Source organism: Camellia sinensis, chromosome 8 (genome assembly GCF_055761805.1).
Source record: "Camellia sinensis isolate YWXY chromosome 8, ASM5576180v1, whole genome shotgun sequence".
NCBI classification, from domain to species: Eukaryota; Viridiplantae; Streptophyta; class Magnoliopsida; order Ericales; family Theaceae; genus Camellia; species Camellia sinensis.
This window is the reverse complement of record NC_138968.1, coordinates 14009742-14037071: the sequence shown is the minus strand read 5'-3', so window position 1 is coordinate 14037071 and position 27330 is coordinate 14009742. Positions and strand designations below refer to the sequence as shown.

General features: G+C 34.2%; 2 protein-coding genes across 2 annotated transcripts; one reads left to right on the top strand and one right to left on the bottom strand.

Annotated features, from left to right (window-relative positions):
* The first annotated feature begins 3362 nt into the window (after positions 1–3362).
* On the top strand, positions 3363–6869 carry LOC145796826 (uncharacterized). Its single transcript, XM_082882095.1, has 2 exons — positions 3363–6070; positions 6200–6869. The coding sequence occupies exon 1, from the start codon at positions 4235–4237 to the stop codon at positions 4973–4975; it is 741 nt and encodes a 246-aa protein (XP_082738221.1). The 5' UTR covers positions 3363–4234; the 3' UTR covers positions 4976–6070; positions 6200–6869.
* A 1085-nt stretch (positions 6870–7954) lies between these two features.
* LOC145797561 (uncharacterized) lies at positions 7955–12859 on the bottom strand. The gene is made up of 5 exons (XM_082884944.1): positions 12718–12859; positions 9823–10304; positions 9250–9403; positions 8855–9105; positions 7955–8539 (listed from the first exon to the last, which is right to left on the bottom strand). Exons 1-5 carry the CDS (start codon positions 12857–12859, stop codon positions 7955–7957), a joined length of 1614 nt encoding a protein of 537 aa, XP_082741070.1.
* Between the last annotated feature and the right edge of the window lie 14471 nt (positions 12860–27330).

The window sequence follows — 27330 nt, the reverse complement described above, 5'->3', positions numbered from 1 at the left end:
CTTGAGTTGAGCCTTCTCCTTTTTTTTCTTTTTTCTTTTTTTTCTTTTTTTCAGTGATGAAAGTTATGGATGTTTGAGGTGTGTAATATGATACTTTGTGTTAAAATTATGAATAATGAAATTATAATATACACCCTAAAATTATAAATAATGAAATTATGAAAAGTTACAGTTAACTTTTATGGTGAGAAAAGTTACTATATTTTATAGTCTATATTAAGAAATTTTGTCAAAAAATTATGAAGTACATACATATGCACCCCTTTTAGCGATGTACTATAGATATATATATATATATATATATAGGTTAAATTCATTTTGCTCTTTTATGGTTTGAGATTAGAGTACTTTACCCCTATATTATTCAAATATAGTGAGAAAGTTTCCATGTAGTTTTGGACTAAAGTATTATCGTTTTTTATCCAAACTAACAGAAGGTTTATTACACACACTATTTTTTAGAATGAGTTTTGTTTTCTGAAAAATTATAATGAAATTAATACAACAAAAGGACAATTTGACCCCTATTTTCTCCAAACCTAAAATTAAATTAATATGTTAACTAAAATGAAACAAAATGTAATTAATAATTGATCTAAAATATAAAAGATAATTAATAATTTGTTTAAAATATAATTAAATAAAATACAAAAGGGTGAATTACACTAATAGTCTATATAATTTGGGACTTGTGTAATTTTGGTCTTTAACCTTTCAATTGTGATACATTTGACCCTAATTTTTTAATCTCATTGCAAATAAGGACAATTGAAGACACTGTTACTCCATTTCAAAGACAAAATTATCAATTTGATAAAATGTAAACTAGTTTCACAAAAATAAATGTCAAAAAAATATTTTAAAATTTTTTCTACCCACCAAATATAATATTATATAAAAATGATAAATCTTTTATATTTTTATTTTTTTACCAAATTAATTTTTAGTATGCTCTTGGATGATGATCATGTAATATAAAAATGATAAATCTTTTAGATTTTTATTTTTTTACCAAATTAATTTTTGGTATGTACTTGGATGATGATTATGTAATGTGTGGTTGTATTTGTTGTTAATAGATATTGTTGGATGGTTACCATATAATGAATGATTATTAAACTTTTAATGTGTAATCGATAAGTTTAATATATGAAATATTTTTAGTTTTAAATTTTTAATTTAATAGATTGGTTTAATAATGAAATCAAAGTTATTGCATGTTTTGACCTTTAAAAAATAGAAACTAATTTAACGAAAATAAAAATAAAAAAAAATATTTTAATAAATTATTTCTACCTTCTCAAAAGATAAAATTATATAAAAATTAGGGGAATTGACCCATAAATCCTAAAAGGTGGAATTGTAATCTAATCAGTCCCATATTTAATTTTGTACACCCAAATGTCCCATTATTTGGGGGTGGACAGTCTTTCCCATGAATGTATTGTTTTTGGTTTAGTGATATTATGTTTGATTGATGTGGGTGTATGTAACGTTTGGGGAAAGCTTACTATAGCTTTTTTAGGGTTTAGTAGTGTATGTAGGGGTGTCCACATTTTTGATGACCCACACGGTGGTGGCCCGCATCATTTTTTGAAGCCCACATTTGAAGACAACCCATTATTTTGTAGAAAACACAACTTGGTGGACCACATCAAGTTGATCAAATAGAAGTTGATGGCCCACTTCAATTTCGCGAACCACATTTGGATGGCCCACATCATAACGCAAGGCCCCATCTCTGAAGGCCCACATTACGAACAGTCTTTGAAGATTGAGTCCTTGATTCTGAAGTGTGTTGTACTGTAACTGAGTAATACGGCGGGTAGCATGGTGTGATGAGAGTAGTGTAGGGTTTGGAAACGGACTTGTTTCCAAAATCAGAGAATCGCGTTGTCTTCGTAATTCGCGTAGCCAGATCCCACATTTGACAATGTAAATATTGGGTAGAACCGTTTCCGATTGAGTGATTTATGCCAAAAAATTCTCCAAAAATCCCCCCAAATCCAAAACGCAAAGATATTTACTAGTTTTTAAGTGTGGCCGTTGTGGTTGCAACAAATGTGATACACTGCGTTGTGCTTCTGAAGATCCCACAAACGATTAGGACTCCGCGAAACAGTAAGTTTTCTCTATTTCTGGAAATCGTTTTGTGAAATAAGTGTTGTGTTTGTGTGTGTGTGTGTGTGTTGTGATGTCATATATTGTTTGTTTTTGTTTTGGGCTACTACTGGTGCGATGTTGGCATGTGGTTTAATATTGTGTTTTGGGGAAAAAGTGTTTTGAAATTTATTTTATGAAAACAGTGTACACAACCATAGTTGCAATGTTATGTTTATGTTTGAGTTTGTTTTCGGGATACTGTTAGGTCGTTGTTCTGATGTGGTTTTTGAATGGTTGACCACTTATTGGATTGGCCAGCATTCAGATAAGTGTGGGGGGTGGGTGATTGGTGGTATTGGAAACAGTAGGGGAGGGGGAAAGCTTTGGGCTTTATTTGGGGTGATTGTTTTGTGGGTTCTGTTGGTTCTGCAGTGTGCCACACATTTTGTGATTATACACGTTGTAGTGTTTTGTTCGACGGTTGTTTTTTGGGCTGTGGTTGTTATTTGTTTTTTACGGTTATTTGGATGTGGTGCTGGTGTGGTGGTTGTTTATTGGGGTGTAACGTAAATGTTGTATTGTTACATGGTTGGGGGTGTAAGAGAACAATGGTGGTTTATGTGTTATGTTTGTTGGAGTTATCATTATCAGCTCTATGAACGTTGGACATGGCGTGGGTACGTGATGTACATGTTGTGGGCAAGGGGGGTTTGTAGTTGTAATGTTCGTGTGGTACATGAGTGTGTTTTATGCACAATATTCATTAGTTGATATATGCGTAATATTTTGCAAGAAATTGGATGTATGACATTCATAGGTTGTTGTTGTTGTTGTGTGTGTACGTTATTTTGATGGTTGTTCAAGATTGTTGTTTTTACGCATTTTCGTGTTGGAATATGATGGTTGGCTGGTTTTTTGTAGTGTAGTAGGTGTCAGAACGTCGAGTCCATGGACACAATCAGGAGACAGGACGCCTCTGCGTGTTGTTCCTGGTTCACCCTCGAAGAAAATTGGGCCAAGGATCCAAGGACGAATATTGTTCAAACAGGTGAAACCCTTTAGAAGTGTGGCGGGAAGCCCAAAATGTCAGAAAATGCGATTAAATTATCAGTCAAACATTGCAGGAATTGTGAAGATTGTGTCCACATCAGGTTTGATAGAGGCCCATCGTATCCATATGAAAAAAACACCATTCTGGCTATTGTTTAATCTGAAGCAACAAGATTTCAGAAAATGTGATGAATTAGTATTCAAGCTGATTGAAATGTACATGCCGAGCAGTGGGTCGTTTCGGATTGGAAATGGCATGGTGACACTGAGGGAAAGTGATGTTAGACTGATATTTGGGCTGCAATGTGGTGACCTGCAGTTGGTGATGGCATCTAGGCCCCGGTTGGCTTCCGACTTCATTCAGCGGAGGTGTGGGTCCAGCCACATTAGTTCAAAGCTCGTGAAACCACTATTCATTGATGCAGTTCGTGGCACTTCTCCCCTAGATGTTGAAGATGTTGTGAAGCTGTTAACGCTGTACGTATGTGTCAAACTTTTCTTTTTTACGTCGGGCGAATCTGTGAGTTGGACGTTTATTCGCCTGATAGACAAATTGAGTTCTATGAAACTGTATAATTGGACTGCTACGATATGGAGCGCACTGATGGGGTCAATTAAAAAGTTCCATCGTACACCAGAAAAAGTAACTGGATGCGTCGTTGTACTACTAGTATGTGTGATATTGAGATTTACGTTATTGTTTGTCGAATTTGCGTTTGTTTGTAGTGTTAGAATGCGTTTATTGAATTTGTTATGTTGGTTTATAGTATTTCCTGTGTGAGCACACGATGTTAGTGGATGCTGTAAACCCCAATGTGTTCCCTAGATTCTTGAAATAGAATGTTAGTGTTTTGTTAACGAAGATGCGTACGGTGACGTTGACAGATGGTGATGCATTTCAAGTAACCCTTCCCCATTTAAGTCCCACATTTGTTGTTGTGTGAACTGTAATGGAATGCAAATGTTGATGAACGCATAGGTGTGTAATTTGTGTGAATATGGCATGGTTGAACAGGTCAGGCCGGGTAGATTACAAGTCACGGCGTATGAGAGGGCATAACTGTCCAGGGGATGTACCGAGATGGAGTTGGGTGACAACGACTTTGTTGATGTGAATGATGTGTGTACTTTGGATAAGGAGGAATGTGAGGCAACCGATGGAACTGTTAAAGATGCAAACGGTGGTTGTGGTGTGCTTGGTGATGGGGTTAGCGATGGTGTTGTTGTGGGCACACAATTAGTATGTGAACGGCGACGTGGTAAATCAAATTGGGTAAACGAGATGGCAGAAGGCAATGTACGGCGTTGCCCAAGTGGTGACGGTGTACCCGTTACTTCCAACACAGACAATGCACAAAGAAGAATCATTGTTTTGGAGTCTGAGCTGAAAGCAAAAGATTTTGTGATTGCCAAATTAGAGGACCAAGTTGCGAAATTAACGAAGGCACTTGAGCAGCAAGCGTCGACCTTGTTTGTTGGGTTCAATGATTGCCTCAAGGTGAAAGAAGGCGAAATTGCACGGCTGGCAAATGTTATCAGCGATCTGAGGAAAACCATAACTGGGCTTGAGGTGCAAATTGGAGAAAAAGCTAGTTGTACTGTTAGAGGAAGTCCGCATGCAGATGTTGAAGAGGACGTTTATTATTCATTTGCATTTGCTAATGAAAAAAATGCGGAGGAAGTGATTCACGATGTGACACAAAATGCTGTTGGGCAATTCAGCTTTGCGAATGAAGCCACGGGGGTGGCAGACGTGGTTGGGGGCGTAAATGTGGTTACTAAAAAGTGTGCAGACGACGACGTGGATGTCCCAGAACTATAACTTGTTAGGGGAGTGTCAGATGAGGTGCAGACTGAAACTGCGTTACAGAATTCATTTGTCTGAAACATAAAAGGAAAAGTGAGATGAGAGAGAAGGTTACCAGAATTTGAGTACCCTATGTTGCGTGGGCGGCTTCGCAAGGTGGATTCAAATGATGGGTAGCGTGTTGAAGGCGATGGTGGAGGCAATTGTGAGATTATGTTGTGCGATGATGTGATCGATATTGATGGGATTGGCGAACATGAGAAGAAAAGGTCGGGGTTTGGGTTGAATAATCATCTCGCTGTGTGGAAATTAGTGAATGAAACAATGAAACGTAAACTTAGCGACGCGTACGACCGAGACGGAGACGAGTAAGTCACGTGTCACATTTACAGTATATATGTTGTGTTTTTTTGAAGCTTGACTACAGGGTGGTTCATTTGCAGGGCTGTTATGTGGACTGGAAGCAGTAGGGATGTATTTGTTTACTTCTCAGACATCAAAAATTTAGTATGACAATCCATGATAAGGGGCAATGTACGTGGCAACCTATATGATATGATTAAAATGCATGTTTCATTTGGTTTTGCCTAAACACCCCTCCCCACACACACACTCGTTGCACACATTTGTGTTTCCTGTGAGCTCTTTGTCAAATTTTTGTTTGTATTGCATTTTGCTGATGTGTAAATTTGGCTGATGACAGGTTATTGACGCATGTACAGAGCTTCTGGTGAATAAGCAGAATGTGTTGTCTGCCGATGCGATTTTTGCAGAGAAGTCATACTTCTTCAGTAGCATTTGTTTGGTAAGTTTTTTGGAAGATCATGTTTGTAAACGTGGGTATTGGGGAGTTTGGTGTTGGTTGACATAATTGGAAACTATCTGGAACACAGGGTATGGTGAATAACGTAAGCAAAACAACAAGGGATCGGTATCTCGAGGCCAACATGCGTGCCTCAGTTGGTTGCAGGTTCTGGCATTTCCCTATATGCCACAAATCACACTGGACCTTAGTTGTTTATGACATAGAAGTTGGCAGTTGGAAGCATTACAATTCAATTAGGCCGCGCCCCGGGTCGGAAGACACACTACAACGAGGCGTTGGTGCTGGTAAGTTTGGTTGGAAGATTTGAGGTTGTAAGTTCACAGGTGGCTTATGTTTTACCGAAGTTTTGTTTTCTTTGTGTTGGTAAGAATGTGTAATGTTACATGATGACGGTGTTTTTTAAAATGTGGCAGAAAGAAAATGTGGTTAAGTTTGTATGGGAAAAGCAGCTTTCAAGCAGTGGCAGAAATGTGGTGTTAACGCAGGATCGGGATAGTGTGCTAGAAGTAGTAACAGACTCCCCACAACAGCGATTCGATTCGTACGTGTACTTTGTAAATTTAAGTTATTACTTTTTTGTTACAATTACCATTTGTTAAGTCTGAAATGTTTGTTGCTGTACGTGGTGGTGTTGTCAACAATAGGCCTGATTGCGCTGTCATTGTCTGTTACCTTATGAGGCAATATGTCCATCACAATGGGATCAAGAAAACAATGGAAGGTACGAACTGTGTCAAAGCGCGGGCGACGATAGTGGAAGCGTTTGTGGATAACCCTACCAGGGGGGCTACTGAACATGGCAAATGCAGAATGTGGCTGAATTCATCACGTAGTGTTTTGTTTTTGGTTTATTTCCTTCGTTTTTTTTTGTTTTGTTTTGTTGGGTAACTTAGTTTTTTATTGGAATTGTTTTGAAAATCAATGGCAGTAACTTTGATGGTACGTTTTGTGTGAGATAGTATTGTCGGGCAAGTTATTGTTTTTGGAACTTGGTTCATTGCGTGCAGCATTTATGTTTGAATAATCCAAACTTGAATTATGGACTCATATTGATGTGCTAATGAATGTGAAATGTTTGTTGCATGCAACTTTTAGGTCTGAAATGGTTGTTGTTGTACATGGTGTGGTTGTCAACAATATGCATGATTGCGATATCATCGTCTATTATATTATGGGCTAATGAATTACAAATGTTGAGTTATAATTAGGGTGGATGTTTTTGGGTAATGGACTCATGTTGATGTGGTGTTGTGGTTAACAGTGGAGACATGCAATGAAGGTGGCTGGCGTTGGATCATTAATGCTCCTGTTTTTTTCATTTAATTGTTCAGTATGGTGTGTTTAGTTGTTGGTTGGTTTTGTTGAATATGTAATTTGAAGTGACTTGGAAGATACGTTGTGATGTCCTCGTATACCTACAGTCGCAATGCGTCTGGAAATTATAGGCGCCAATTCAAAAGAGCGAAACTGTTTTGTGTGGGTTGATTTGCTACAAAGTAGTCGTCATAATTCCAGCTTCATAATTTCAATACTACAATGTCCTGTGTTTGTGTTTGTTGGTGGAAATATGAAGGAGTAGTTGTTGCGTTGTTTGTGGTGTGAAAGTTGATTAGAATTTGGGGACTGATGGTTGTGGGGACTGAGTATGTAATCTGGGGTTGTTACATTGAGGATTGGGTAATGGGGCGTTGGATAGTCATGTGGGTGGAGTCACTGAGTTATGCGTGAAATGAGTCCAATGAATTTGCCATTGAAGACATGTCAGCAAATTTGAATGTGACACCCCAAAAGAAAAGACATCGTTTGTTCGTTGGAAACATGTTAATTTTGTTTGAACAGAACACAAACAGCATGGTCTGAAAGTCAAATGTAACACCTAATGTGGAAGGGCCAAAAATGTTAAAACCTGTTAATTTTTTTTTAACAGAACACAAACAATCTGAAAGTAAAACATAACACCAAAAGGGGAAGGGCCAAAATTTTAAACAAAATGAATAAAACATGATATGAATCTTAAAACGTAACACCAACATTAAAAACGAACTAACCACTTTATTGTAGTTTGTAATTAAAGCTAAAATATCTTATTGCATAGGACTAAACAAACATAAAACATTAGAAAAAGTAGAAATAGTTTGAAAATGAACGTGACCACACAATGGTTGGCACTATATTGGTTCGTTGCATGTCTTCCTTTTATGGTTTCCCAGGTGGCCGCAATGGCCACATCGAATCTTTTGCACTTCTTCACCTTTAGACGGTATCCATTTCTTCTTTGGTCTACCAGGTGGTCGTCGCACTACCGGAGGTAGAATAACATAATTTTCCGGGTTAGCGTGTGGTTTTTCAACTGTTGGGATTGGATATATGGTGTGTGAGTATGATAACTGATAGGTTGACACATGAAAATAAGGTTCAACCAATGCATTCAAGTCGTTGCCACTGTTGCGGATGGCAACCATTGCATGTTGACAAGGAAACCCATTGATTTGCCATTGGAAGCATGAGCATGTATGCTTGCCAATGTCCACCAACACTGATGGGTGTGAGTGGACCTCGAACACGTCATCATTCGACTGACTTATCCACGACCTTCCATCTTTGTACGCCTTGTCCAGTTTGGACTCCATGACCGGACATATGGTACCAGTCCACGTACTTGAAGCTCCCCTACGTTCAGACATCTGATTCATTATCTGTGTCTTGATTGCATCAACCAAACGAGTGATTGGAAAATTGCGTGCTTCTTTTATCTAATTGTTAAATGATTCAACGGCGTTGGAACACATCTCACCATAACGTTTACCCCTGAAAAATGTGACTGACAAAAATGGGTGTGTGACATAACAACAAAAGAAAAAACCCGTAGACGATGAAAGGTTGTGTAAAAGAATGAACTTCGAATTGTATGGTGTCCCTCACCTAAAGTATGCGTTAGCCCATCGTTGCGGCTCTAAATCTTGTAAGAAATTTATAGCGATGTGCCGACCTGACTGTATGAAAGAATCTTTTTTTTCATTGAAGGCAACGACGGTTGGTGCATATGCACAAGCACGCAACTTACTTACCATTCCGACGCGGTATAGTTTGTTAACATATTTCATCTTGTCTTTCAGATTCCTCTGTAAATGTTGCATGCAAAAAGTGTGGTGGACCGTTGGAAAGATAGTAGGCATGGATTCTATAATGCCGACGTGACAGTCCGAAACAAACGTCAAAACCCGATCCCCATCAACAACGTTAGCTAGGTTCTGTAGGAACCAAGCCCAATTCTGCGCGTTTTCAGAATCAACAATTGCAAAAGCAATCGGGAACAAACCTGTGTGCATAACATGTAAATTAATTACCAGCCGTTGAAACATATAGTTACCAACGTTTGATGTCCAATCCCAATCGGCTAGCAAAATAAATAACAAAATCTATGAATCCAAAAAATGGATAACGTGCACAGTGAGTATATTACCTTGGTTCCCATCTTTTGCGGTTGCCGCAAGTAGATGCCCCTTGAATCGCCTTTTCAGAAAGGTACCATCCAAAAACAATAGCGGCCGACAGTGCTTAAACCCATCAATAGATGCTTTGAATGATATGAAAAGCCTATTGAAACGACGGCATTGCTATACCAACGAAATTGGTCAAACCACATCGAATGATCACCGTAAAGTCCTCATCTCGCCTTTTCAACCCTCAACCAAGCTACGCGGTAACTAATTTGCAAACCATATTCTTTTTTGAAATCATATTTAACATCGGTTGGGCGAGTCAATGGTTTGTCGTGTAAACGTTCTACAATAACATCCGCAACTAGTTCGGACCCCATCCGCGGATTTCGGTCAGTACGCACAGCGACACCACAAGTGTGCTGATGGTGCCATTTTTTGAGGTAAAAATATCCATTCGTATTCAACACCCTCGCATGGATGGACCATGGGCATCCCCTTGACTCCTTAAACATGCATTCTGCCGTAATTCGAACTAAGTCGTTCTTTGTGAACTTAAATTGAAACCCTCATTCAATGGCATATTTGCCGAGTACCTTGCGAAATTCATCCGCCCCACCCTCGAAACATTGTCCGATGTTAGTTATGCCATATACCCAATCCGCCGACAATAACACTTTGCCGGAATGTGGGCAAAAATTAGGTAACAAATCAAACTCCTCATCAACATGTGGTGCCATTTCCCCGACATCACTAACTATGTCATCGAGTACGTCGTTGACACCCTTGCCACATTTGAGCCCCCGTGACTCACCACGCTCCTCCACATAGAGGTCGATATGATCCAATCGAAAAGACCTAGCGAGACATACCATGTTCCCGAAATCGGAATCGTTTTCCATCTTGAAATTATTGTACCCAGGAATCTTGAATGACATGGACGTCAAATCAGTATGCAGCCCACCAAAACGTCTGGAAATATGATCAACCAAAATGCTAAACGTGAAATCATTACGGACCATAATGGCAACGTTTTCAATCCCGTATGAACACAACAGCATGATGTTGTCCGCCATTCCTGCATCAATACAAAATGAAAAATGAAGATTAAATATGGAAAATCACATTCGTCACTTTCGCATTATAAGTACACTACATACATCACACTGACAAACTATACAAACATACAACCATACAACCATTATGCTTTCCGCAAACACCAATCGAACACATCGATTAGTTGTGGGATGTAAACATCGGGAAATGTAAAAAAATTCAACTGTTATGGTTTCCACAAACACCAATCGAGCACATCGATTTTTTGTGGGATGTAAACATCGAAAAATGATACATATGTTTACACCCCACCAACATTGCGAACATCGTGACAACGTTTACACCCCCGAATATAATGCCATTGACACACATAACAAGCACCCAACAACATTACTGTGGCTGCAATCGAAGAACCCAACCCGACGGTGAACAACGTAGAAGCAGACGACTGAGTACACCACCACACAACTCACACACCATAACCTCTACCCCCCAGCACGCAACATTCAAATACTAATGACCCTCGTCATCCCTAAAAATCTGGCCACACTTGATCTTCCCATAGTGGACGCCGAAGTCAGTGTAATCAAAATAATTCAAACACCCTTCCAAAAACCGTTTCCAACCACACACAAAAGGGTACATTAGTCAGAAAAACCATTCCATAATTACATAATGGGATCCTTCGGATCACATTACCAAAAAAATAGGACTTGGACGTGTATTAATTTTAAAAAAGGACCTGGTAGACTACAACTCTCCAAAATGGGAGTTTCCAATAATCTCCCCTAAAAAATTATGAGTTTGCAATTTTTTTTACCAATTTAATTTTTTGTTTCTTAAAAAAAATTTTTGAAAACCAAACCAAATAGAGCTTTATAACTAAGAAAGTTTCAATATTATTCATTAAAATAAAAGGCCATTACATTTCAAACAATATACAAGTTAACCAATATAAAATAAATTGTATGACGACTTTACCCTTGAAATAGACCATTTGCAAAAGAAATATCTTTGATTGTCCTTATTTAGAACAAAATTCAAAATTTAGGGCCAAATGTATCACAATTGAAAAGTCTGGAACTAAAGTGGTACAAATCCCAAACTACAGGGACTATTAGTATAATTAGCCCAATATAAAATAAATAATAACTAAGAATTGATTTAAAATGTGATTAAATTAAAATTGGATTACCATGTTAGAAATTATAATAAATAATTAACAATTTAGGATTAATTGTGATATAAAATATAATGAAATTAAAATCAGATTAAAAAGTTAGTAATTACAATAAATAGTTAAATATTTAGGATTAATTGTGATCTAAAATATAATTAAATTAAAATTAGAATAAAAATTTAAGAATTAAAATAAATAATTAAGAATTTATAATTATTTGTGATTCAATTGAATTAATACTAGACATTACAAATTATGTGTATAAGTAATGAGAGAGAGAGAGAAAAAAATAACAAACAATATAGGATTTGAAAGTATTATAATCATTTCACATCTATAGTTAACGGTATTAACGGTTGCATTTTAGTTCAAAATCACATGGGAACATATGATTATTTTAAAAAAAAAATAGAGGGATAAAGTGCTATTAAACCATATCATATGGAGGTAAAATGGATTTTATCCTATATTTTTATTTGATAATGAAGCTTGTTATAAAACCATAAAAAGCTTAAATTCATTTTAATCCCCTTGTGGTTTGGGGTTAAAGCATTTTACCCTCCTATTGTTGAAATATAGCCATAAAGAATTCTCGTGATTTTGGATTAAAGTGCTATTTTTAATCTCTTTTTTTTAATCCAAATTAACAGAAGGTGTATCACACACTATTTTTTAGAATGAGTTTGGTTTTCTAAAAAAATAAAGTGAAATTAATATAATAAAAAGACAATTTTATCCCATTTTTTCCAAACCTAGAATTAGATTTATGTATTAATTAAAAAAAAGTAAAATATAATTAAGGATTAATATAAAATATAATTACATTAAAAAATTAAAAATTTATAATTAATTGTGATTTAATTGGATTAATGTAAGACATTAAAAATTATGTGTATAAAAGGGAAGAGAGGGAAAAAAAATAAGAAAAAATATATAAGATATTGAAATATTATAATCATTTCATATCTATAATTAATAGTATTAAGCGTTGTATTTTGGTCTAAGTCTAAAATCATATAGAATTTTCTAATTATATTTGAACTATATATAGAAGAAAAGTGCTTTCGCCTCAAATCACAATGATTAAAATGAATATTGCCTCCAAAAAAATAATATTATTAAAAAAAAAGAAAAGAAAAAAAAGGGGGTTTGGGAATCACGCACCTAGAAAGGCCAAAATTCCGTATAGACAACCACTATAATTTCGACATGCGCCGACGGTGGCATATTGATCATATTTAGAGAAGCAACGCGCCTGACGTCTGCATTGTTTGGTAGTTGTCGAAACCCCAGTAAAGATCAAATCCATCAGCCAACGCGTTGTGGACCTCCAACAAGCTCGTCATGTTACGTTCTCTACCGTATTCATTCTGCAACTGCCTTGCCGGAAAAACCATGTCGACGCGGCACAAGTTTGCGACATCTGAACACCACACGTGGCCTCCGACCACACCATAGGAATGCTTTCCTCCTCCTCCTCCAATTTTACAATAAGCACTACTACTATTATTAGGGGCAAATTACATATACTCCTCGAGGTTTAGTAAAATAACAGATATCCCTGAGGTTTGAAAAATTACAGATACCCCTGAAGGTTATATTTGTATAACAAATTAGGGGGCAAATTGTTATGAAAATATAAACCTCAGAGGGTATCTGTAATTTCTGAAATCACAAAGAGATATCTGTAATTTAACTAAACTTTGAGGGAGGTATATATAATTTGCCCTTATTAGTGTCTACGTAGAGAGAAGATTTTACTGGTTTTTCACAACTCCAAAACATTGCAAATCCATTACTAGATAAAAAAAAATACAGACCTATTGGGCTAATGTCAGGATAAGTAGAAGAAAGAAGATGAGGGCCGGTCCTTGGCATGGGTCAACTAGGCCTAAGGACGCCTCAAAATAGACTAAAAAATGGGCTCTCCTATTATGGTTTAGTATAATATATTAAGTATATTGTAAGTTCAAAAAAAATTAAAGAAGTCCAAACTAATTTAAAATAAATTGACTTATTAAAAAATTGAAAGGCGCATTTAAAAAAATTAACATTATTATCCTTTAAAAATAGACCAAAAAAAAGTGTTCACTCCTATTATAGTTTATTGTAATATATTACGTATGTTTTAAATTCAAAAAAAAAAATTTAAGGAAGACCCAAACTAACGTAAAATAAATTGACCCATTAAAAAATTGAAGGGCCCATTTAAAATAATTAGCATTGTTATCCATTGAAAATGATTTTGCAAAAAAAAAAAAAAAAAAATTAGATCATGCAAGTATGATTGATTTATTTTCTTCTAAAAATGCAAGAAGAGCGAGAATCAAATGACACTTATTAGTTGTTGTAGTGTAATACTAAGTATTTTTTGTGATTTTGACACAAATCTTTTGTCTTTTATCTTCATTTTCTTTTTTTCATTTTTTTCCATTCAATGAAAAAAAAATGTAAAGGACTCCAAAAATTTATTAGTTGATTATTGGTTTTGGGCCCCGGAAATCTCAGGGCTGGGCCTGATGAAGAGGAAGAGATGAGCAATTATTCATCTGTATCCCTACATATACAACTCTGATTTTGTTTTGATCATAGTTGATCGCCTAGACGTAGTATTTATTAAAATACAAGTATAGTATTGTCCGATTGTTCTCGCACTCAAGCTCGAAATTCTTGTCTCCACAATTTTCAAGTGGGTTGGCTTTGAGTCAAAAGGGAAAACCAATGTTATCGATATCTGTTGAAACAATCTTCTGTGCAAAATAAATAATTTGAAACTAAATCAAATAAAAATAAATAAATCACTTATAGAATTTATTTTACCGAACCGAATAAAATTTCAAAAGATCAAGTCGAGTATGTGACACTTTGTCCTTAAGAAAGATTCACTCAGTTACGGTGCTTACGGATAAAATGCGTCTATCTCCCAGAATACAATGATCTTCACAAATTGTAGTAGCACTCCAAACAATTTGTACGGTAAACAAAACTTGTATTCTAAACTCTCTGAATTTTTTCCTAAAAATAATATGAAGAACAATGTAACCAAAGAGCAAAATTGGGAAGAAAAGAATTTTTTTCTGGATCTTTTTCGGATTACCAAAGACTGTTGAAATGGCTGGTTTTTGTAGGCATACAGAGGTTGTCCGAACAGGTTCAATTTCAAATGAATATATCTGTTTTTAAACAAAACAGGTGCAAACAGATAACTGCTAGGCAGTTTCTATCTGTTGGAAACTACTGGCAAATTTGAATCTGTCTGGGCAGTTTTGAATCTGTTTGGCAGTTCAATTTGTTCGAAATTTGAATCTGTCGTGGAATTTGGAAGAGGCACAAATTTTGAACAAAAATTTGAATTCAAATTTGAATTCAAATTTGAATTAAATACATTTTGAAATTCAAATAATTTCCTGCAAGAATTTGAAAAAATTCAAATAAATTTTGTCTAAAAAATTAATGTTCGAGCCGACCCGACCCACAACCCACACCCGCGTCTGGCACGGCACGGCGGGTCAGACGGGCGGAGGCGGCGGCGACACGCACGAGCGTGTGGTAGTTTGAGCCAAGGTTCCATTTATCCATAACTCCTCCCTTCTACAAAATTAGGGTGCCCCTTGGGGCCGAACCCAAGTGTTGCCACCTAGAACTTATATAAATACACAAGCTCTCTTAAAGTTTCAATGTGGGACAAGCCTTACAAGAAAACCCACATTTAATTCTTTAATTGTCCATTCCACGAACCCGAAAACGACATCAAGTTCCAATTCACTCATAAATGGTTTTGACGAATCATCTTTACCGTGTGACTTGCCACGCAGCAAGGAACACGTCACCTCTTCAGACTCACCCCAAAAGACGTGTGGGACCCACTCAATTTTGGGCTCATAATTAGCCCAAAATAAGCCTATAAAAACCAAATTTCCAACAATTCCCCACATGAATGGAATTTGACGAAGAGAAAATGCAACAACATGATCTAATTACAGAGAGTACAGATATTAGAAATATTTTACAAAGGATAGGTAGCTTTTGGCTTTGAACCTTCCCTTGTGAGACACTATCGGACTTATTAGCTAACTAGTGAATATCATGTCTTGAACTGTTCAGCCGTTTGTATAAACCAAGACAATAGAACTCACACAGTATTTTACCAGACACAATTTAGTTCTCACTATTGTGTTCATTTTGGCACTAAACAACCTGGTCTTTCATGAGTGTTCTAGAGAATTGTAGCACTTCACAAATCTTATAGAACTGGCCCAATTCACACTCATATAGGTGATTCTTATAAAGAGTATCCTGCCATACTCCACTAGGTATACCTAGATATAAGAATCATTAAAAGTATTACTTAACCTAAAACGCTGCAGACGTAACTATTTTATCATAGAAATGGATAGAAGTTGGACTCCCCAGTGATCCTTATGAGTCATATACAACTTGGTTGTCCCTTTGAACCTAGATATTGGGATTTCCAGTCAACTAGGTTAGGTTTCCGTTGTGGTAACTCTTATTTATTAGGCTTAAGTCCCACTTCCCTCAATGAATTTTCAACTAACTCTCTTGCTAACCCTTTGGTTAGTAGATCCGCTATATTGTCTTTAGACTTCACATATTCAATGTAAATAATTTCATTAGAGAATAGTTTTCTCATGGTGTTATGTTGACGACAAATGTGTTGTGATTTACCGTTATACATATGACTCTGTGTTTTACCTATTGTTGATTGACTATCACAATGTATGCATATAGCAGGCATCGGTTTTGGCCACATTGGAATATCTTGAAGGAAGTGGCGAAGCCATTCTGCTTCTTCTCCAACTTCATCTAAAGCTATAAATTCTGATTCCATAGTAGACCTAGCAATGCAAGTCTGTTTGGAAGATTTCCAAGATATAATCGCCCCACCAAGAGTAAAGACATACCCACTGGTGGATTTTGAGTCTCTAATATCCGATATCCAATTTACATCACAGTATTCTTCAAGTACTGCTAGATATCTAGTATAATTCAGCCCAATATTACGAGTAAATCTGAGGTATCTTAAAACTCTTATAATTGCTTTCCAATGTTCTACTCCTAGGTTACTCGTATATCTACTTAATTTACTTACTGTGTAGGCTATATCTTGGCGAGTGCAGTTCATCAAGTACATTAAGCTTCCAATAATTTGGGCATACTCTAATTGAAAAATACTTTCATGTATATTCTTAGAAAGAATAAAATTAACATCCACAAGTGTTCTAGCAAGATGATCATCATCTTTGCTGAATTTATCATGTATTTTCTCAATGTAATGTGATTGTGACAAAGCATAACCTTCTGATGTTTTCGTAATTTTCATACCACATATTATATCAGCTATTCCCATGTCTTTCATGTCAAAATGTTTATTCAACATTTTCTTGGTAGTTTTAATCATGTCATTATTATTACCTATGATGAGCATATCATCCACATAAAGACATACTATAACATAACCATTGTTTGTGTTTTTAATATAAACACATTTGTCACATTCATTAATTTTGAATCTATTTAACATCATTGCCTTGTAAAATTTATCGTGCCATTGTTTTGACACTTGTTTTAAACCATATAATGATTTAACCAATTTACACACTTTCTTTTCTTTTCTTTTCCTGGAACAGAAAATCCTTCTAGTTGTTCCATGTAAATTTCCTTATCTAACTCACCATTTAAGAAAGCGGTTTTCACATGCATTTGATGAATTTCTAGATTGTACAACGATGCAATAGCAATTAGCATTCTAATAGATATTATTCTAGTAACCGGTGAGTATGTGTCAAAGTAATCAAGACCTTCGTTTTGTCTAAAACCATTGACCACAAGTCTTGCCTTGTATTTGTCAATTGATCCATCCGCTTTCATTTTTCTTTTGAAAATCCACTTGTACCCAAGAGGTTTACAACCTGGTGGCAAATTCACCAATTCCCAAGTTTGATTTTGCAGGATGGATTCAACTTCACTGTTTATAGTCTCTTTCCATAAAGGAGCTTCAGGAGTAGACATAGCCTCTTTAAAAGTTAAAAGCTCATTTTCTAACAAAAACGTTAGGAAATCTAGACCAAAAGATTTTGAAGTTCTAGCACGTTTACTATGCCTAGGCTCCTCTTCATCAATTTGATGTATCTCTTGCTCTTGTTCTTGATCATGATTAGTAATAGTATCATAAGATCTTTTGTTAGTACTAGTCTCTTGTCCAGTTTTATTTGGAAACACATGTTCAAAGAAAGACGCATTACGAGATTCAATAATAGTATTTACATGCATTTCGGAATGTTCTAACGTATGAATCAAAAATCAATATGCACTACTATTCATGGCACAACCAATGAAAATGCAATCAACAGTTTTATGACCTATCTTAGTCTTTTTAGGACTAGGAATAGCCACTTTAGCCAAGCACCCCCACACTTCTAAGTATTTATAGGATGATACTCTCCCATGCCACATTTCATGAGGTGTTTGATTCACTTTCTTTGGAGGTAATTTATTAAGTATATAATTAGCAGAAAGTATTGCTTTCCCTTACAAGTTCTGAGGTAATCCAGAACTTATTAACATGACATTCATTATTTCTTTTAAAGTCCTATTTTTCCTTTCAGCAATTTCATTTTGCTGAGGTGAGTAAGGAGCGGTGGTTTGATGAATTATTCCATATTCTTTACAAAATTTACCAAAAGGTGATTCATATTCATCACCTCTATCACTTATAAGTTTCTTAATTTTCTTACCAAGTTGATTTTCAACTTCATTCTTATATTGAATGAAAGTTTCCAAAGCTTCATCCTTAGTTCAAATTAAATAAACATAACTATATCTAGTATAGTCATCTATAAAAGTGATAAAATACTTTTTCCCACCTCTAGTTTGAATTGATTTAAAATCACAAATGTCACTATGAATTAATGCAAGTGGTTCCGTACTTCTTTTAATTGTATGAAAATGAGATTTGCATAATTTTGCCTCAACACAAATTTCACTTAGGATTTAAATCAATGTTAAACATAGGTAAACATTCCATATTAATTAAACTACGCAAAGATCCATAATTAACATGTCCAAGTCTACCATTTCATAAATTTAAAGACTCAAGCAAGTAAGAAGAAGATGTATTTTTATAAATAACAGAGGGTACAATAGTCATTACATTCATTTTGAAAAGGCCATCAGACATGTAACATTTTTCTACATACATCCCGTTTTTAGTAAGTACAAACTTGTCAATTTCAAAAACTAGTCTAAACCCATTTTTACTCAACAAAGATCCGGAAACAAGGTTCTTGTGAATATCCGGTACATGCAGCATATTATTGAGAGTGAGTTCTTTTCCAAATGTCATCTTCAGAATAATCATTCATTGTCCTTCAACTTTGGAAGTTGAGGAGTTGCTCATAAAAAGTTGTTCACTGTTGTTCACTATAGAATAAGATTTGAACATCTTTTTGTTGGCATAGATGTGGCAAGTAGCACCAGTGTCCACCCACCATTCTTTAGGAATTTCCAACAAGGTTTGCTTCGGAAACAACTGCAGAAAGATTTATGACATCTACACCATTGAAATTTTTATCCATTTCGGTCATATTGGGTTGAGCAGGCTTATTGCTTGTTCTTCTTTTGCTTTTGCTTTTGCCTTTGCTACGGCAATCTTTGGCCTGATGTCCCTCTTTGTCACAGATGTAACATTTGCCATTAAACTTGTACTTTTTAATAGCCCCACCTTTAGAGCCTTGTGAAGAACTTTATCTAGAAAACTTATGTTTCTTTGCTATTGGAGCATATTTCACCACATTTGCCTTAGACTCTATTGGATGCTTACCAGCCCACTTCTCTGATTTGAAGTTGTCCTCCTCAATCCTCAAACGCACAATCAATTCCTCTAAAGTCATCTCTTTGCGCTTGTGTTTGAGATAGTTCTTGAATTCCTTCCAACCTTGTGATAATTTTTCAATTTTGAAAAGATTCACTGAGAGACATGCCTTCTGTGTGAATGTCATACATAATGAGTTGGAGATCTTGAACTTGGCAAATCACAGTTTTAGAATCAACCATCACAAAGTCTAGAAATTTGCCAACCACAAATTTCTTTGAACCAGCATCTTCTGTTTTGTACTTTTTCTCCAAAGACTCCCAAAGCTCCTTTGCTGTCTTTATAGGACTGTAGACATTGTATAATGTGTTGTCAAGTCCGTTCAAGATATAGTTCTGACAAAGGAAATCAGTATGTTTCCAGACATCGATCGTAGCAACCACTTGCCGATCAATTTCATCCTCTTTCAGAATAAGAGCATCCTCAAGAAGAAAATGAGCCAGCTTCAAAGTTGTAAGATAGAACATCATTTTCAGTTGCTATTTTTTAAAATCAGTTCCTGAGAACTTCTCTGGCTTCTCACCGTGATTGATTGACACGGTCATAACAAGAGGAGGGGTGGCGCAATTGCAGCCACCATACTAGTACTTGTTTGAGTATTAGTTTGACCAGTTTCAGTAGCCATGAATTTTAAATTATAAAACAAAATTATAATTTGAATTTCATACTACACAGAAAATTTAAACCAAAACCACATAATTAAATTCTGTAAAATAAAAGAAACAAGAATTGTAACTTTTATTTTCAATTAATATGAAAAGAAAAGAAAATTTTATTTAACTAAATTAATTCCACACAGAAAATTAAATTTCTGTAACACTTCAATAATTAAAATACTGAAACAGAATTTTAAATAATGAACACTCAAAAAATATTTATGAAAACCAAAATTAATTTCTGACAAACTTCACAAATAAATATTTTGAATTGTTAATGACACCAGTATATTACTACTAGTTGTCAAAGAAAATAAACAGTATATTACTACTATTTATCAAAGAAAATAAACAGTATATTACTATTATTTGTCAAATAGTTTATTACTACTATTTGTTTTTCCAACCAGAATATTTCTTTGTAAAACCACAGAAAATAATTTCTGTAAGAAGAAGAAAGAGAATAGGAAACAAACGAAAAATTCTGCAAAACCAGAATCATTCGAATCTGTCTTAAGATTGTTGAAACAATCTTCTGTGTAAAATAAATAATTTGAAACCAAATCAAATAAAAAAAATAAATCACTTACAGAATTTATTTTACCGAACCGAATAAAATTTCAAAAGATCAAGTTGAGTGTGTGACACTCCATCCTTAAAACAGATTCGTCCCGCTACGGAGCTTACGGATAAAAGGCGTCTATCTCCCAGGATACAATGATCTTCACAAATTATAGTAGCACTCTAAACAATTTGCACAGCAAACAAAACCTGTGTTCTAAACTCTATAAATTTTTTCCTAAAAATAATATGAAGAACAATGCAACCAAAGAGCAAAATCGGGAAGAAAATAATTTTTTTCCTAAATCTTTTTCGGGTTACCAAAGATTGCTAAAATGGCTGGTATTTATAGGCATATAGAGGCTGTCCGAACAGGTTCAATTTCAAATGAACAGATCTGTTTTCAAACAGATAACTGTTGGATAGTTTCTATCTGTTGGAAACTGCTGGCAGATTTGAATCTGTTTGGCAGTTTCAATCTGTCTGAAATTTGAATCTGTTGTGGAATTTGGAAGAGACACAAATTTTGGACAAAAATTTGAATTAAATATATTTGAAATTCAAAAAATAATTTCCTGGAAGAATTTGAAAGCTTTAATGTTAGAACCGACCCGACCCACACCCGCGCCCAGCGACGGCGCGTGCGTGTGGTGGTTTGAGCCAAGGTTCTGTTTGTCCATAACTCCTCCCTTCTACAAACTTGGGGTGCCACTTGGAGCTCAACCCAAGTGTTGTCACCTAGAGTTTATATACATACACAAGCTCTCTTAAAGTTTTAATGTGGGACAAGCCTTACAAGTAAACCCACATTTAATTCTTTAATTGTCCATTTCACGAACCCGAAAACAATGTCAAGTTCCCATTTACTCATAAATGGTTTTGACGAACCGTCTTCACCATGTGACTTGCCATGCAGCAAGGAACACGTCACCTCTTCGGACCTACCAAAAAAGACGTGTGGGACCCACTCAATTTTGGGCTCAAAATTGGCCCAAAATTGATCCAAAATAACCCTATAAAAACCATTTTTCCAACAATATCTCCACAAGAATTCTTGTGGAGGAGTTGCTGCTGATTTTGATTACTAGTGTCGCAATTCACACAAGAAAGAACATGAACATGAACAACAATAAGGGTAGCTATGTAACCAGCACCCATTCCCCTAAACATGATGGACACAGAGAGGTTTAACAAAGGAAACAAAACAATAAATTTCTGTTGGCCGCGATGAGAGTAGAGACTTACAAAATATGTAGAGACAAGTAATGATGGATCTAGGGGGGGCTAGGGGCGGCCGCACTCTTAAAAATTTGAAAAATATCATATTTTATATTAGAAATTTTAAAATAATTTAAAATTATAGGAGTTCGCACTCCCAAATTTTTTTTAGATAATTTCAAAATTATATAAAATAACTCCTAATTTTTTAAACTATAGAATAACTCTCCCAAAATCGTATTCATGAATCCGTCCCTGGAGACAAGGCTTACAATACAAGTAGCCACTTTGGTTCATAACACCGTTTGTCTTCAAATTGACATTATGATTAAGGAAAAAGGTAAATTACACTTTCCTCCCATCATGTTTGGTTACTATTTCACTTTAGTTATTAAAGTTTATTTGTTTTTTTTTTTTTTTTTTTTTTCACTTTGACACTTCATATTTTAAGTTTTTATCAGTTTACTCTTAAAATTAATTTATATGAAAAATTAGATAAAAAATGACACATTAAAAATATTTTATTATACATAAATCTCATCTATAACATAAATTTAAGCTCTAATATAATAATATATATTTTATGTTATGTGACAGTTATTATGTTATTTTCTATCTAATTTTAAACATGAATTAACTTTAGGAGCAAATTGAAAAAACTTGAAACATAAAATGAAAAAAAGAAAAAAAAAACTTTAAGGCCCTCTTTGTTTTCAAAGATAGGGCTTTGAGACTGATTATTAGTGTGTTGGAATTGTTAATATCATGTTTGTTTACAAAGTAAAGCTTGGGATTGGTTAACCCTTGAGACTAGCATGGGCCTTGGAAGAGAGGATTAACAAATGCCTCTAAGGGTTGGATTTCAAAACTAGTGAAGGGATTAACTTGGGAAAAAAAACCAGTTTGTCCATGTTGTGTGTTGTGTGCATGATTTTTTTGGGTATGTGTTACGTCATTTTTTCCTTATATATGTGTGTGGGTAATTTTCTTACCACACTGCCCGCCTAGTAATTAGCTGGAGAGCACCGGCAGAATAGATGGCTTTAGTAACCTGAAACAGAAAGAAAAAGGCTCCGGCGGTGGCTCTTCCACCCGGGGGCACTCCGACGATCAAGTCAGTATATCTCTCAAAGATAATCAAGTGCTAAACTCACAAGCTTGAGTCTAAAACTGCGTACCTTACACCCATGGGGGTGCCTCTCTTTTATAGTTAACTCAATCCAAGTCCTACTAGAAGCATGACTCCTATGGACTTCAATTTAGTGATTACTTAGGATTTCTCAAGAGATAAAGATAAACTCCCTAAGAGCTTTATCCTTATCTTGGCTAAGTCTCCTCTTTGTCCTAGGACTCTTGTCCCTTATCCGCTTATCTCGGATTCAGATATTTTCGGAGATAACCTCGGCAACTCCGAGATCACCTCGGCGTAACTTCCACTACACGTGGCACCTCGGCCAAATACGTCGGCGTCGCCATGCCACGTGTTGGTATCCCAGAAATATATCCCCACAATATGTATAAAAAAATATTAAATAAGATAGTACAAAAAAAATTATAAAATATAATTTTTAATATTAAAATATATCAAAAATATCAAAGGATATTTATGATATTTCATAAAGTTAATTCCCTCACTAAAATATATCACAAATAAACATAATGTTTTTAGTCCCCTTACTAATAATCCTTACATTAACAATCTTCACATTAACAATCCTACTCAACCTAACTCTGAAAACAAACGGGCATCAAGGGCTAAAGTGGAAAAATAGTTAAACATAAAGGGGACAAAGTGTAATTTACCCAAAGAAAAAGGCCCACTTTCTAGATTTATTTTCTAAACTCAATGATATGTAAATGATATGATTAGTTGATAATTAGAAAAGATATGAGAGAGATTACTACTTTTAATATCCTAATTGTTTGCCACATTATTAAGTTTGAAAAATATATGTAATTTTTTGTCCTAAATAACAATACTCACCAACCAAAACAATAAAGTTACGATTCCAAAATAGTATGTATGTATCACCACAATATTAGTAGAAAGAAAAATGTTAGAGACCCTAAAAGTTTTATCAAATTTTCTACTAAATGTCTCACATTGGTGTGAGACTCACACTATGTGGGTCTCATACAGTTCCCACACCCATGTGAGATATTTGATAAAACTTTTGTGATCTCCAACATTACTCTAGTAGAAATCATAAATGACAAGATTTATTTGATTATCTCCAATGATATATGTTAAAATGTGTAAATGGACAATTTTATACCAACATTGCCGCTTATGTTATTGAGGTTCCTATAATTTTAATTACTTCGATTTTGATATTAAATTTATAATTTTGTGTTAATTTTATTCAATTGATTACAATTGTTAGTATTTTTTTTATTTTATGAAAATGTGCACGTGAGCAGCCCCTGCCATGCTTTTATAGACACGATTATAAACTTGTTCATTTTAGTAAGTTAAACTCGACTAACACATTGACAATTGTTCGTCAATAACCTTAATCAATATTATCAATTGCACCATTTTGATACAAAATTTAAAATTAAGGGTCAAATTTAAATTAATTAAAATTACAGGAATAAAATTAATACAAGAGGTAAAATGTAAGGATTATCCTTATAGTTTGCCCAAGTTAAATTTTGATAATGTTATAATGTGCAAATGTTAAATTTTAATAGTGTTATTTTATTGGTGCACTAATTATTATTTTTTCAAAAATAAAAAATCAAGTCACAACGTCTTTTGTGAGCCTAAAAAAAAAAAAAAAAAAAAAAAAAAAAAAAAAAAAAAAAAAAAAAAGGATTGAATCTCAAACAGCCGACCTTACAACTCAAACGGCGTCTTTAATAAACAAAATCCCTTTTTGGAAGATAGTTTTGGATTAAAATAGTTAATAAAGATAAAATAACTGAAAATAATTAATAAGATAAAATATTATATTTAAATTATAATTATTTTATTTTTTTCTCACAACTATCAAATATTTTGGAAACATAGTTAAAAATCAATTTTTAAACCTATTTTAGGTTACATCACCTCTCTAATTTTTTATACGTTTTTTCAAAAAAAGTTTAAAAAAAACAAAAAATTAGCTTTTAACCAAATTTTCATAACAACCCTAACTACAAAAAAATAAAATAAAAATAAAAATAAAAAAATCCAATCAACTTTTGAAACATAATTTTTTTTATCCAGATTAAAATAGTAAAATTAAAAAGCTAATTAAAATAATCTCCTTTCCAAACAAGTCTAAAAAAAAAAAAAAAAGTCCAAGAACATAACCACCTTACAAATATTTTGTGCCTTAGTTTTAGAATTACAATTTGAGTGTAGAGTTATATGTTAAATCATGATTTAAAAGGAAAAAATTCTCAAAACTTGTAAACCAAACAAGTTTTCCAAACAAATCTCTCTCTCACACACATCAAATCAATCACTTTTTCCAAAACTCTCTCTCAAAATAATTTTTCAAAACATCTTTTGAAAAAAACCAAACCAAACAACTTTTCGTACTTTTTATCTCTAAAACGCATCTCTCAAACACAAACCAAACATATGTTTGGTTTTAAGTTTTGAAAATGATTTTGGGATAATTTGTAATTTTTTTTGATTGATTGATATATAGAATGTGAGAGAATGTAAAAGGAGAGATGTGAGAAAAAAAAAATTGATTAATAATAATTAAAAAAAGAGAGAGAGAGAATAGAAAAGTCTTAAAATTAGTTTTAAATTATATTTTAAAATTTATTTGATTGTGAATTTTGATTCAAATTATTATTTAAAAACAGAATGAAATTTTGAAAAGTAAACTATACGCTGCCAAATATTTTGTGTAATGATTGAGACTTTATTTTATTTTATTTATTTTTTAATCAATCAGTGGAGAATTAATTGAAGTCTTCTTCCTATTAGACAATTCAAAGAAGAGTGGAGAAGACCCAAGCGTTATTTCGTGGAAACACACCTCCTGCCCAAGTTGTAGAAAAATTATTCAATGGCTTCACATCAATCATTAATTAATTAGGGGTAAATTTTACATATTTACATTTTGTATCAAATCTCATTTTTATTTTTATATATAAAATTATAATAATTAATTTCTTATACCTCTGATCAAATCCTATTTTGGTCCCTACACTTGAAATTGTGTCAGTCAACAACCCTTTTTACTTTTGGTAAAATCTCACTTTGGTTCCTACACATATGTTAATGTCCCCTTTCTATTGCTCAATTGTTTAAATTTTTAACAGAATCTAATTATGTGATAAAAATGTGATTACGACATGAGGGTAAGAAAAAGAATTATCTATATTTTTCACCAATACAGAAAAATCATCTATATTTTTTTAACCAGTACACACTTTATTTAAAAATTTACATCAAAATATGACTGTATTAGATTAAAACGAAACGCAAATTGGGAACAATTAAGAAGATGAACTACGATTTTGCATAAATTAGAATCACGAAACTTTACTTTTCACGGTAACACAGTTTTTTTTATCTATTCATCTTTCTTTTTGTTTGATTTTTTTGCCGTATTTTTTTTTTACTTCAAAAACTCTGTTTTCTTACACTTTCGTCCCAATTTTTACCATATATATATATATATATATATTATATAACTCTCATATGCTTATCACATATGACAAAGTGTATTGGTGAAAAACATGGATGAATTGTTTCTTTTTTTTGTAGTCACATTTTTGTTACATGACTGGATTTTATTAAAGATTTAAAATTGAAGTAACAAAAGAAGAACATTGACACTTGTATAGCAATCAAAGTGGGGTTTGCGTAAAAGTGTAGGGAATTGACTGTCACAATTTCATATACAGGAGCTAAAGTAAAATTTGACCAAAAGTGTAAGGGATTAATTGTTATAATTTTATGTATTAAAAATAAATAGGATTTAATATAAAATGAAAGAGTGCAAAGTGATTGATAGGGGTGTAAAAATGGCCCGAGGCCTATGGACGACCCTAAGCCCGTCCGAGGCCCAAGGTGGGCCCTGCCCATTTCGGCCCGGTTAGGCCTGGGCCCGAGCCCGAGCCTAACCCAGTACCTTGGGTTTGGGCCTAGGCCCTTCATTTGAGGCCTAGCCCGGTCCGTTAGCCTGGCCCACCCCAAAAAAAATTTGACCTTGCAGGTGGCTCAGCCCAGCCCACTCGATGGTCAAATTTCAAAAAATAAAAATAAAAAGCAACTTGAAATGGTTAAATAATAAATAAAATAAATAAAAGATTGATCTTGCAAAAATTAAAAAAAAAATAAAAACAAAACAAAATATTACAACAGTTAATGTCATTCCCTTGCAATCAATGAATAAAAAATAAAAAATAAAAAAAGAATATATATTTCAACCGGTTACCCAAAACGTAACCTAAGAGGGGGTAAATTAGGTTTTTACAAATTAAAATAAATAATCCCCAATAAAAATTACAAACTAATACATCAATTAGAACAGTAGAAAAATCAAATAATTATCACAAATAATATCAAATAAATATGGCAGTACAAGCAAGA